Source organism: Erpetoichthys calabaricus, chromosome 2 (genome assembly GCF_900747795.2).
Source record: "Erpetoichthys calabaricus chromosome 2, fErpCal1.3, whole genome shotgun sequence".
Classification (NCBI taxonomy): domain Eukaryota; kingdom Metazoa; phylum Chordata; class Cladistia; order Polypteriformes; family Polypteridae; genus Erpetoichthys; species Erpetoichthys calabaricus.
This window is the reverse complement of record NC_041395.2, coordinates 4,863,650-4,877,462: the sequence shown is the minus strand read 5'-3', so window position 1 is coordinate 4,877,462 and position 13,813 is coordinate 4,863,650. Positions and strand designations below refer to the sequence as shown.

The following is a 13,813-nucleotide window of genomic DNA, read 5'->3' as shown; positions in this document are numbered from 1 at the left end:
CACATTTACTGACATTAATCTGCCCAAGCTTGTCTGCAAACCAAGTCCTTCTGTGATGATATAACGGATTCCAAATTATTTGCTAATCCACCTATCTTGGTATCATCTGCAAACTTCACCAGCTTGTTACTTATCTTCATATCTAAATCATTTATAAATATTAAAAACAGCAGCGGCCCCCACACTGACCCCTGCTGGACAACACTCTTAACATCACCCAATTCTGATGAGGTCCCTCACACCATCACCCTCAGTGTCTGAGCCAATTCTGCACCCATCTACACCCCACACCCTGAACTCCCACTTCTTTAATTTGATGCCCACCCTCTCATGTGGCACCTTATCAAATGCTTTCTGAAAGTCCAGATAAATAATCTCATCTGCTCCACTTTGATTGTATCCTTTTGTTGCCCCCTCATAGAATTCCAGCATGTTAGTAAAACACGACCTCCCTCTTCTGACCCCATGCTGAGCGTTTAGTAAAACTCCTGTCCTTTCCAAGTGTTGTTCAATCTTATCCTTAATAATTTCTTCCATTAATTTTCCTGTGATGCCCGTTAATCTTACTGGTCTTTAGTTGCGTGGATCTGTCCTGTCACCTTTTTTATATAATGGGATGATATTTGACATTTTCCAGTCCTTCTGAATCTCTCCAGTGCGCAGTGACTTCCTAAAAATATGTGTCAGGGCTTTATATCTGTACTCGCTAGCTTCCTTAAGAACAAGAGGGTAAATATTATCTGGTCCTGCTGATTTGTTTGATTTCAGCTTATTTAATCTGCACAACTCTTCTTCCTCTACAATTTCCAAATCCCTCAGTACCTCCTTAGTAGTCCCTGTTACTGCTCTGAGGTTATCCACTTGCTCACCTGCTATTTCACTGTCTGTATCTTTTAATTCCCCTTTACTATTTCTGATGCACTTCACCTCCTCCTTGTCTGTTCTTTTACTACTAAAATACTGACAGAATCTCTTAGGGTTGTCTTTCGCCTTATCTGCTATATTCCTTTCCAACTGTCTTTTAGCCTTCCTGATATCCTTCTTAATGGTTGCCCTCATGTTCTCATACGCTCTACGATTCACTTTGTAGTTATTAGTCTTAAACACCTTATTCATCTGTTTTTTCCTTTGCAACTTCTTTTTTAAATCTTTATTAATCCACCGTGGAGTTTTTTTTTTGTTTCCTGTTCATTCTTATTTTAGCTATGTATCTGCCACGCATTACATTTTCAAATCTGTTCCACTGCTCGACTGTCTCTACCTTTAAAAGCTTATCCCAGTCTATCCTACTTAGACTTTGTCACATCTGCTCAAAATTAGCCCTACCAAAGTTCAACTTAACAATTTTAGTCTTTGCATCTGCACTCTTACAAAATACTGAGAATTGTATTACATTATGGTCACATGACCCTAGTGGTCCAATCACCTCTACACCCTCAGTTCTATCCTGATTATTACTAAATACTAAATCCAGACAGGCTTCACCCCGTGTTGGCTCTTTAACATGCTGTGTTAGAAAACAGTCACTGATTACTTCTAAAAACTTCTGCTCGTGTTCCTACAAGATAATCTGCAAGGTTATCCCAGTTAATATTTGGATAATTAAAGTCCCCCATGACTATAATATCTCCCTGTAAACTTGCCTTTTTGATATTACTAAAAAGATGTGCGTTGAAATGACTGTCTGCATTGGGTGGTCTATAACACACTCCTAAAAGAAGACCTCTTTCCCTAATATATTCCAGGTGAAGCCAGACTTCAATGGTGACTTCAATGCAGCCACTGGCACTGACAGGGCTGGCTATCAGGATGGTCTCGGTCCCCATGGGTCTGGTGACTGTGGTGAAAGTGGCTCCATGTTTCTTGACTTTGCAAAAGGTCAGGGGCCGAGAATTGCTGGATCCTGGTTCCAGCGCTCTGAACTGCATCATTGGACTTGGTACTCCAATACTGGTGGTGCGGTGGAGATCGATCACATCCTCGTGGGCAGATGCTAGAGGCTCTTCCAAAGCTGCAGGGTCTACATAAGTGCCCAGTTTGTGAATTCTGACCACAGACTTCTTGTTGCTACTCTGAAGATCCAGCTTAGGTCCAGTAAGTTACCACCTACTAGGAAAATGAGACTGGACATGGCCAGACTCCAAGACCAGGCTGTTTCTAATGTGTTTGCACACAGTTTGTGTGAGGAACTGTCAGATTTGGGTGCGACTGACGATCCTAATGTGATGTGGGAGACCTTCCGTGATAAGACCCTGAAGGTTGTGTTGGTGTTACCTGTGTTCCCAGAAGGAGGTGTTTCATCTCACAGGGCACCCTGGATATCATCGAGAGGAGTCGCAGCGCACGGCTCAATGGCAACTCTGGTCTGTACCAGGAACTGAGAAGGACGGCTGCAAGGGCTCTGAGGGTAGATAAAGAGGCGTTTGTTAGAGGAATCTGTGAGCAAGTGACACACCATCTGTGGTCTAGTGACCCACGTCCTGCTTACAGAGGAATCGAAGCATTACGCACATCTGAATCTGTTCCTCGGAGAGTCGCAGTCAGGGCAGCTGATGGAACGGTCCTTACAGATGACACTGCAGTTGTGACCCACTGGGCTGGCTACTCTGAGCAGTTGTTCAAAGCTGAGCCTCCGGCTACAACGTTGGATATCTCTAGTCTACGGTCCTTGAGGCTGATCCTCCAATTAGCTGTGAACCCCCCAATCTCACTGAGATGGCACAGGTGGTGAACCAGATGAGGGGAGGAAAGGCTGCAGGGATCTGTGGTATCCAGGGTGAACTTCTCCAAGCTGGTGGTAAGGCTGTCCTCCTGGCATTGCAAGCAATCTTTGCTTCCATTTGGGAGACTGGAATCATCCCAACTGACTGGAAAATGGGACTTGTCGTCCCAATCTGGAAAGGGAAAGGGTGATCAACTACAGGGGCATAACACTGCGCTCAGTGCTGGGTAAGGTCCTTGCTAGGGTCGTCCTCAATAGGATCCGTGATCACTTGCTCACCTACCAGCGACCTGAACAGTCTGATTTTACGCCTAAGAAGTCTACCACTGACCACACCCTGGCACTGAGGGTCCTCATGGAGCGCAAATGAGAATATCAGCAGAGTTTCTTTGCAGCCTTTGTTGATTTTTTAAAAAGCTGTGTTTTTCCCAGTTGATTCTGGGGGTTTTCAGCAGTGTGTTCTGCTCCTACTCTGTTCAATGCTTGTATGGACAGGTTGTTGGGCAAAGTTGTGGGGTCCAGCGGCTGTGGGGCATCTGTTGGTGAAGAAAGATTCACTGATCTTGACTTTGGTGATGATGCTGTGATTTTTGCGGAGTCAATGGAGGCTCTGATCAGGGCGCTCGAGAGACTGAGTGAGGGTCCTGATTAACACCAACAGCCAGGCCTTTAATGACCTCTTGGGCACGGCCATCAGCAGTGTGTCTGTCTGTGGAGAGAGTGTCGACCTTGTCAAGAGGTTTACTTACCTTGGCAGTGACATTCATGTCTCTGGTGACTCTTCCAATGAAGTCAGTAGACGGATTGGGAGAGCATGGGGGGTCATGAGGTCACTGCAAAGGGGTGTGTGGTGCTCCCGATATCAGCAAAAGGACAAAGGTCCAAGTCTTTAGAATCCTGGTGCTTCCTGTCTTGCTATATGGTTGTGAGACATGGACGCTATCCAGTGACCTGAGACGAAGACCGGACTTCTTTGGTACTGTGTCTCTCCAGAGAATCCTTGGGTCCCATTGGTTTGACTTTGTGTCGCTCATGGAGTCCTGAATGAGGCACGTGACCTGCATTGTGAGGGAGCGTCAGTTACAGCACTACGGCCATGTGGCGCATTTCCCCGAGGGAGATCCGGCTCGTAAGATCCTTATTGTTGGGGACCCGAGTGGCTGGACCAGGCCAAGGGGTCGCCCACGTAACACCTGGCTGTGGCAGACAGAGGGTCATTTCCAGAGGGTAGGATTGGACCGTGTGTCTGCCTGGGGGGTTGAAAACCGGGATCCCGAGTTGTTTCGTCGTGTAGTGGGTGCGGCAACACACTGTACCAGTGCATGCTCCCCAGCTTGACTTGACTTGACTTGAAGCCAGACGTCCTCACTAAGATGGGGCTCACCATCCAACAGAAGAGGACTTACATTTAAATTCTGTTTGGCATAAACAGCAACCCCACCTCTTTTTCTGTTCTATCTACTCTTCGTATCCCTCTATGTTACACTCATCCCCATCTTTGTTATTTGGCCAGGTTTCTGTTATTGCTATATTATCATAATTCTGCTCCTCTGCATACAGCACCTCCTCACTTATCTTATTTTTGATGCTTCTAACATTAAGCCAAGCTGTTTTTAATGTGTTACTCCTACATTTGAACATTGGGTTAAATTTACATTACTACGCATTTTTATTTTTACACAATTGTTTGTTCTTCCACGTCCAGTTCTAAACTCCCTGCACCCCCATACCCTAGTTTAAGCAATCCTCGCCTTGCCCCCTCATACACCTCCCCTCCAGTTCAGATGTGGCCCGTTGCAGTGGAGCAGGTCCCATCTCTTCCCAAAGCAGTCCCAACACATCAATGCTCAATAACGGTCTTGTCTTGACATTATTTGGTCAGTTTTTATGCTTTTACTTTCTGGTGGTGCCTCCATTGTCAAGCACTAGCGTGGGTAAGTTATGTTGAATTTACTGAAAACGCTTGACTTTAGAACACGACTTTGCATGGCAAATGCATAAACAGTATGTTTGTGAAGAAATCACTTCAACTTATCCTAAAAATAAAAAGCAAAGACTTTGATGCCCCACCTGTGTGGGGATGGCTTCCCCTTTGCCACATGGCCCAGACTTCTCACCCGTGGTCTTTTCCTGTTTTCCCAACTCATCTGCCAGCTCTTGGCTTATCTATCTACTGTACTCACCGTCTGTTCAAGAGCACTGGGTTAGCACACACGATGGCCAACACCACAGGGCCCGGAGTAGCCTTTAAAGTGACAGGCCGGTGACACTGGGCCACAAACCAGCAGAAGAAGCTTTGTGAATTGCATGGACACAGCACATCAATAGAAAACAGAAAAACTCATCACCACCGACATCATTTTAGAGGAACACCTGAAGCTGAGCAAAGCTTACAATGGGCAGACCCCCAGGAAACACACAAAGCATCTACGCGTGACGGTACTGAGAGTGACTCCGGGACACGAGGAGTACTCATAACAAAAGGGAGCACAAAAATTTTTTTTAAATAAATCAAAATCCTAAAGGAGCTTACAAGTCTACATAATTGGGCTAAGTGGCCATAAAAAAAAAAAACACAAAAAGGAAGAGGTCTTCTTACCAATGACGGGCATCTTGTCCTTATCCAAATATATTCTTGCGTGACCATCCTAAAATGAAAGAACACCCCCCCAGCCCCCAAAATCTGTTAGGCTCAAATCGGACACACACAAGCATACAGAAGTCATCATCATCAGGAGACCAACAATGGAAAGATGAAGAGGTGGTGGTGGGCATAGCCAGCCAAGTCGCAGGTCACGTTAGAAATGGAGGCCCACTGTGCTTTCAATCAAAGTGATCCCCGTTCCAGTTTAGTGTTATTTTTGAGGTACTGTGTATATTTGGGGGTTTGATAGAACTTTATGTAACTTTTTAACAGAAGCCCAATAAATCAATATTACAACAAAAGACTTGGCTAAGGATAACAAGAGCAGGGCCAGTCCCAGTGAGGCACTATAAAGGCCTATTGTCACAGGTACGAAGGTCCCGTTAGCTGTCACACTTCTGCAGAGTAATTCATTGGCTATCAGTACTCCGTGTTAGTTTATGTGACATGTGCTAAGCTGAGTGCCCTCCAAGTCTTTATTATAAGAAGCACACACTCCAGCGGGACCCCACGACTCTCTTTAGGACTGACATGCTAGTGACACAGCACTTCACCTCTCGGGCCACATGTGAAAAACGACTACCGGCAGTCGGCAGGCTGTATTCTAGGGGCGTACAGGCGGGTCTCGGGTTACGGCAGTCTATGCAATTCCACAAACAAGAGCGGGCATCTAAAACCCACACGCTTTTCTCTTTAACCCCCTTATTTCCCCTTGGGATTAATAAAGTATCTGTCTATCGATTCCTGAAACCTACGAAAAAACTCGTAATGCCGGGCCTCCTTAAATTCCTTTGCACCTTTCCATTAGCGTCTTTTGTTTTGTAAATGCGTCGATCAGCACAAGCAGCAGGCAGCCTGCCATCCCATCTCTCCACCGCTGGGGCTGAAGTGAGACGCAAAACTCTCAGATCTCAAGTCTGTTTATCGTGGTGTAAATAGTTACCGTATATACTCAAGTAGAAGTCGGGTCTTGAAACCCAAAAAATCGATCATAAAATCAGACCACGACTTATATACCCATTCAAAAATGCGACACTTAAATTGTTTTTCTTACATCTTCTTGCCTTCTCCAATCTCGCATCAGTTTCTCAGACACATTGAATTTTGTTACCAATTTCTTTTGCCAATTCAACGACTTTTAATTTAAAACCAGCTTCATATTTTCTTCAGATCGAACATTCCATCGTAGATAAGGGATGCACTTACGATAAAGTGTATGAGGGGGTGAGATACAAAAAACACAAATCAGTGCAAACGTCACTTCACAACAGTTCAGGTCTTACCATGTGGTCACAATACATAGAAAAAAAAGGCCGTGTGCTCCGCGGTGACTCTCTCGGGCGGGCGGGCGTTAGCATATCGTAATCTCTTGGACCAATAATGTGAGTTTTCCGCATTCGACTTATACGACTGACATTATAAAATACCAGAAATTATACGATAAAATCAAGTCCCAACTTATCCGTGGAAGAACTTAAACGCGAGTAGATACAGTAGATATCGTTCTTTGGAACAGATGCGTGGCCATTTTCAAAACAAAGATGCTGATGAAAGAAGAGGTGCAAAGGAATGTAAGGTGGCCCAGCATTACGATTTTTTTCGCCTGTTTCAGGCATTTTAGTTTTAAACCTTCAATGAATTGTCGTTAGTGACTTTCAAGTTTCACATTTCAACAAAACAAACTAGCTTTGACCTGGACAAATACGGAGGGGTCACTCCTAGTGCCATTATTTGTCACCATGTTCAATCACCTTGTGTGTACGTATTGCTGAATGTGACAGAAACACCGGTAAGCTCGTTCACAAGGTACACAGCAGAAACAGCCTGCCGCTCCTAGACACGCACGATGACGAGGTGACAGCACGTCTGTCGAGGGACTGGTCGTCATTTGTGCCTTTCCCATCTCTGGGTGGTCTGTTGTGGAATTTCACACAGGTACTGAAAATCAAACCCAAGCCCATCTGACACGTGGCAGTGTGATAGAAGGTCTGGCAAAGCGTGTTTTTTAAACGAGTACCCGAGTCCCAGAGCGTGCCAGCTGTGAAAGAGTGCGGGTGAATGCGCCACGGTGAGGCTGAATTGGGGCAACTGGTTGATCAAACATTCATGTGAAAATGTGAGCAATAGAACTAATGGGATAAGTACTGTGGGTCCTTGCATAAACGCGCTGGCGTGTGTCGTAAGAAGATGGACCGACTTGACAAAGACAAGGAGAGGAGAAGGAGCTGAGGAAGAAGATTAGAAAGGGAGCGATCCATAAGGCACGAAATGCTCTGTATCTACATTGGTTCGGGTGCAAACAACAAGGAGTGCAGGCTGACCTTTGGGGGGGTTTGACGGTCAGTCAGGTGGCTCATTGACACCTCAGAGTAGGTGGCAGACAGCAGTGGCACCCAACTAGAGCCTGAACAATAGAAAGGAGGAAGATGAAGAGAACGAGATCAGAACCAGGAGTGAAAGAAAGAGAGAACGGAGGGTATAGACGCCGACCGAATGGCGGTAGGAACCCAAACCCGGGGTTCAGTGGGTGACTGCACCCACCTCATGCTGAGGAGACGCCAGATTTTAGGAGGAGGCACCGGGGCTGCTGACTGTTTTAACAGAAGAACCTGCCTGGGATTTTAACCTCGGGTTTAGTGGCTTCTTTACTGGGTTTTCACTTTGCTTTTATGGATTATTATTTTATTGAAGAGTTTTAGGCCCTGCACTGTTGGACACTGATTTAATAAAAGCTCCCAACGCCTAGCTGACTGAGCGGCTGTCCTCGGCTCATCCCGGTTTAGGACTCCCTATGGTTCAGGGTTCAAGAGGCTCCTGGAAGTAGGAAGCCGACCTGAACCATCACAGGCAGTCTGCACCCAAACCTACCCGTACCCACCAGTCATTAGTACTTGCACATTAAAGTTTTATTGCATCCAAAAACAAAAGTAAATATTTTTAATTATCTTTCTTACCCTGTGCTCTTTGTAGTGATAGCTGAGAAAAGGTGCAGTAAGGAGACCAGCGGTATGTTCCGGGTCCTCCCTGCGTAGAGACAACAAGTTCTCCCTGTGTGTGTGTGTGGTCACCCTGTGATGGACTGGCACCCTGCCCAGGGTTTGTTCCTGCCTTGCACCCTTTGCTTGCTGGGATGTTCTCCAGCACCCCCAATTACCCTGGTCTGGATTAAGAGGGTTAGAAACGACTTGACATGTTTTCATGAAGAACGAAGACAAACGAGGTTTATGGAATAAAAGAAGGCGATGTACTCAAATGGGCCTGAGGTTTTGAACTGAAGAGCCGAATCTCCCCCTCATTTATTAGAAGAGGAAGAGGAGGATGGCGACATTTCATTTCTATAGCACTCCTCTCATTTGTAAGACACTCAAAGCCTAGCGAGTGGGGGGCCACTTCAACAACCACCACCAATGTGCAGCATCCACCAGCCACACATCAGCTATTAGGTGGTGAAAGACTGAGAAAGATAGTTAGCCAATAAAGGACTGGGGATGATCTGGGGGGCTAGAAGGATTAGGCCATGGTGGGCAGTTTAGCCAGGACATCGGAATACACCCCCACTCGGGGGCTCAGTCTTACATCTCATTATTTTTTCTAGCAGGATTCCCGTCACTGTCCTGGAGCATTGGGGTCCACACTGACAGCACAGGGTCAGCGCCCCCTGCTGGCCTCAAAGGCACCTCTTCCAGCTTTTCCTGCTGGCTGGGCCTGAACACGCTTAGCTAGAGGTGGCGGTCCTGTTCTGAGGTGCAGGCTGAGTTTTAGTCCAAATGTCAATCTTACGGTATCTGTACAGTGCATCCAGTAAGTATTCCCAGCACTTCATCACTTTCTCCACATTTTGTTATGTTACAGCCTTATTCCAAAATGGATTCAATTCATTTTTTTCCTCAGAATTCTGCACACAACACCCCATAATGACAACATGAAAAAAGTTTACTTGAGGTTTTTGCAAATTTATTAAAAATAAAAACCTGAGAAATCCCATGTCCATAAGTATTCACAGCCTTTGCCCAATACTTTGTCGATGCCCCTTTGGCAGCAATTCCAGCCTCAAGTCTTGTTGAATATGATGCCACAAGCTTGGCACACCTATCCTTGGCCAGTTTCGCCCATTCCTCTTTGCAGCACCTCTCAAGCTCCATCAGGTTGGATGGGAAGCGTCGGTGCACAGCCATTTTAAGATCTCTCCAGAGATGTTCAATCAGATTCAAGTCTGGGCTCTGGCTGGGCCACTCAAGGACATTCACAGAGTTGTCCTGAAGCCACTCCTTTGATATCTTGGCTGTGTGCTTAGGGTTGTTGTCCTGCTGAAAGATGAACCGTCGCCCCAGTCTGAGGTCAAGAGCGCTCTGGAGCAGGTTTTCATCCAGGATGTCTCTGTACATTGCTGCAGTCATCGTTCCCTTTATCCTGACTAGTCTCCCAGTTCCCCACAGCATGATGCTGCCACCACCATGCTTCACTGTAGGGATGGTATTGGCCTGGTGATGAGCGGTGCCTGGTTTCCTCCAAACGTGATGCCCTGGCATTCACACCAAAGAGTTCAATCTTTGTCTCATCAGACCAGAGAATTTTCTTTCTCATGGTCTGAGAGTCCTTCAGGTGCCTTTTGGCAAACTCCAGGCGGGCTGCCATGTGCCTTTTACTAAGGAGTGGCTTCCGTCTGGCCACTCTACCATACAGGCCTGATTGGTGGATTGCTGCAGAGATGGTTGTCCTTCTGGAAGGTTCTCCTCTCTCCACAGAGGACCTCTGGAGCTCTGACAGAGTGACCATCGGGTTCTTGGTCACCTCCCTGACTAAGGCCCTTCTCCCCCGATCGCTCAGTTTAGATGGCCGGCCAGCTCTAGGAAGAGTCCTGGTGGTTTTGAACTTCTTCCACTTACAGATGATGGAGGCCACTGTGCTCATTGGGACCTTCAAAGCAGCAGAAATTTTTCTTTAACCTTCCCAAAATTTGTGCCTCGAGACAATCCTGTCTCGGAGGTCTACAGACAATTCCTTTGACTTCATGCTTGGTTTGTGCTCTGACATGAACTGTCCACTGTGGGACCTTCTATAGACAGGTGTGTGCCTTTTCAAATCAGGTCCAGTTGACTGAATTTACCACAGGTGGACTCCAATGAAGCTGCAGAAACATCTCAAGGATGATCAGGGGAAACAGGATGAACCTGAGCTCAATTTAGAGCTTCATGGCAAAGGCTGTGAATACTTATGGACATGGGATTTCTCAGTTTTTTGATTTGTAATAAATTTGCAAAAATCTCAAGTAAACTTTTTTCACGTTGTCATTATGGGGTGTTGTGTGTAGAATTCTGAGGGAAAAAATGAATTGAATCCATTTTGGAATAAGGCTGTAACATCACAAAATGTGGACAAAGTGATGAAGCGCTGGGAATACTTTCTGGATGCACTGTATGAAGAAGAACTGAGAGTCACGGGAGTTACCTGTTATTTGCGTTGGTATCGTTTCGGTACCAGTACTGAGGTCTGATTCTTCCCACAGATCCAGCGCTACTGAGGACCCCCCAGAGGTTTATTTATCCCCACTGATGCTGTGGACCCAGTTTCAGTTTTGCTCTCCTCCGCTGTCAGCCGGCCGTACAACAACAACACTACTACTGGGCTGATATCCATTTACGTGTCATCAGTGATTTCTAAAATGCCTTTTTACGGCACCCTAAGCCTGCACTCCACAAAGACTGCGCTCCTCTCATTAACCCGATTGTGGGCTTACAGAGAGCACAACCCCATCACCACACAGCAGCGCCTGGTCTTGTAGCAGTCGGACCCCTCTGGGGCTCTTCAGGCCAATGCCAGGGCTGCTCTCACACACGAAGGCGTGACATCGCAAATGATCACTCAACACCGTCACCGAGCACACAATGGAAAGGCAGGCCACATCCTAATCACACGAGAGGAGAGGAGAGGAAGTCGAAGTAAAAACAGTGGACTTACCCGAACTAAAAAGGACACGTGGAACATATTTTCAACCGTACGTGCAAATGAATGAGGATCAATTACAAAATCAAAGTAGGACAGCGGATTGTTGGCTGAGGGGGAAAAAGAAAAAAAAAAAAAGAAATGTCAAACCTCAGTGGGCCGCACTCACCTCCAGTCAAGTCAATGACGATGCAATAAGAGGAAAACTTACGCTCGGCTTTATTTAATTCCTGCAGAATCCCCAGAATCCTCTCCACTTCCTTCTCCGTGGCCTCCTGGTGTGATTCTTCCATCTTCTTTAGCTGCACAGACAAGACAATTGATGCGCGCCATTAGTCTGACGTGCATTTGCTGTGTTGAAACTCCTCAGGGTTAGCAAGCAGCATTTAACAGTTAAGAGTCCCCTGGCATTCACAGCCAGGAGCCCAAAGAGCCACGTCAGGAGTGAAAGGCAGCGGAGCTGTGGGTCGTGCTCAGTGCTGGCAGGACGTTTTGTTCTTTTCAGGTTTGTCTTTCTCACATCATCGTCGCCCCGGCATGAAGTTACAGGAAGCGTTTATATGGGTGGGCTGGCGGGGCACATCTGAAGCCACATCAGGAGCTCAGACACCCTTGGGGAAGTCAAGCTGGCACCGAGTTCACAGCGTTCAGTTCAGGCTGACCTCTGATGAGGATCACGAGGGGGGCTTTGTTATTCCACACTCTGCTTTAATTCAGGACACATCACCTGAGAAATAGCGCAGTAGGGGGCGCCACCATGTCTATGATGGGTCGTCTATTAAACTCTGCCCAAGTGCGAATTCTGTGTTGAGTGAACCCCAGGAAAACAATCAGACTTGAGGTGACCCCCAAGCAAAGACAGGAATACAAAAGGGGGGGGCGGACAGGCGGTGAGTGATTCAGACAGGCTTGTGTGGTGAAGGAAGAGCAGTAGGAGTTTGAAATGTCGAAAGGATTGTGACGATGACTGGGGTGTTGTGAACAGGGCGAGGGTTTATAGGGGGCAGTGACAGTGCTGAATACTTAAAGGCTGGCATCTCGCATATTCACTGATGTGGCATACATTGAAGATGTGAAGAGGACGGTGCGTTACCATTGACGTGCTTCAGTGAGGAAGAGTTCCTTCTCTTAACAGCACTTTAAACTGGGTCAACAAATTCCAGTCTCCTGGTAACGAGAAGGACCCATTTGGACCCCTGAGAACTGCAAGGACGTTAGAAAATATCAAAAGTGTGAGACAAGTGGCAGACATGGAGCACCAAGTCATTCTGGAGCCTTACACACTTCAAAGTGGACCGCTGGCCTGATTATTCATCAAGAGTTATCCTGTTACCCTGTTATTTTAGAAATAATTTTAGCAACTTTTTTATTAAGTTTGTTAAATTGTTAAATGAAAAATGGGGTATGATGAAGATCTGCAAACTCATTCATAGAATTAACTGCTGCTTATTGACCACAACAAAGAACCTCTATGTCTGCTCACGATTCAAGGAGTACATACAGAGGTGGTCCACTCCTACATGTACTTAGGGGACCACATCCAAGGTAGAAGAAAAGGTAAACTGCATCAATTCAATTTTTGCCTGCTTTATACATTAAGTGACCATTCATGCTATCCTTTCAAAAATGAGATCAGATGGGCTTTCTACACAAGCTCATTAAATAAATAAATAAATGAGAAGATACATAAATATATCTGTGTACACACACAGAATGACTAAAAAGAAAGATGATATCTGGCCTGACAGGCCCAGTTCCAGTGAGGCGCTGTATAGGCATACTGCTGTTGGTATAAAAATGAGCCCCCCAGTTGCGTTTCATGACCCACTTCTCCTAAATGATTCATTGGCTAAAAGTCCTCAGTGCTGTTGTGTCACAGAGAGGATGTGCAGCGTTGTTCATAATGGCACTCAGTTTTATTTTAACTCTTTCTTTCGCTACGACCTCCAGGGGGTCCAGAGTGTGTCCCATAACTGAGCCTGCCCTTTTTAATGAGCTGGTTGATTCGGTGGTCCTCTCATGACGTGATGCCACCAGCCCAGCACACCACACTGGTCATCAGTTGTAGATGTGAAGGATGTCACTTTTGTCCTGTTAAGGCCTTTCTTCTCCAGTCCCTCTGTGTTCTGAGGCCAGTCCAGCCTGTGACTGATATGGACCCCCAAGTACCTGTAGCAGTGGACCACCTCTACATTGACTCCCTGATTAGTGACCGGACACAGAGGCTCATTGGTGTGGTGAAAGTCCATAAACAGTGTTTTGGTTTTCCTGATGTTGAGTTGTAGACAATTCTTAAAGTTCTAAACCCCCTGACTCCTCTTGTTTGTCTCGTCCCCCTTATCAGTAGACCCCATAAGTGCAGAATCACCCGAGACTGTCCTCAAGTGCCCTGCTCTTATATTTTTAGTCTGAGGTGTACAGCGTGAAGAGAGACAGTGACAGGCCTGTTTCTTGTGGTGCTCACACAGTCCTCGAGTCTCACAAAGGGTGGTCTGCCTAACAGA

The 13,813-nt window shown here is 46.3% G+C and overlaps 1 protein-coding gene across 1 annotated transcript in view; it reads right to left on the bottom strand.

Moving 5' to 3' along the window:
- The window catches only part of nsmce4a (NSE4 homolog A, SMC5-SMC6 complex component), a 52,595-nt gene that overhangs the window by 13,087 nt on the left and 25,695 nt on the right, over positions 1–13,813 (bottom strand). The window contains exons 6-8 of the mRNA XM_051923232.1: positions 11,521–11,611; positions 11,325–11,419; positions 5,322–5,370 (exon numbers count right to left, since the gene is read on the bottom strand). Coding sequence (XP_051779192.1) covers positions 5,322–5,370; positions 11,325–11,419; positions 11,521–11,611 — 235 coding nt within the window. The remainder of the gene's footprint in view (positions 1–5,321; positions 5,371–11,324; positions 11,420–11,520; positions 11,612–13,813) is intronic.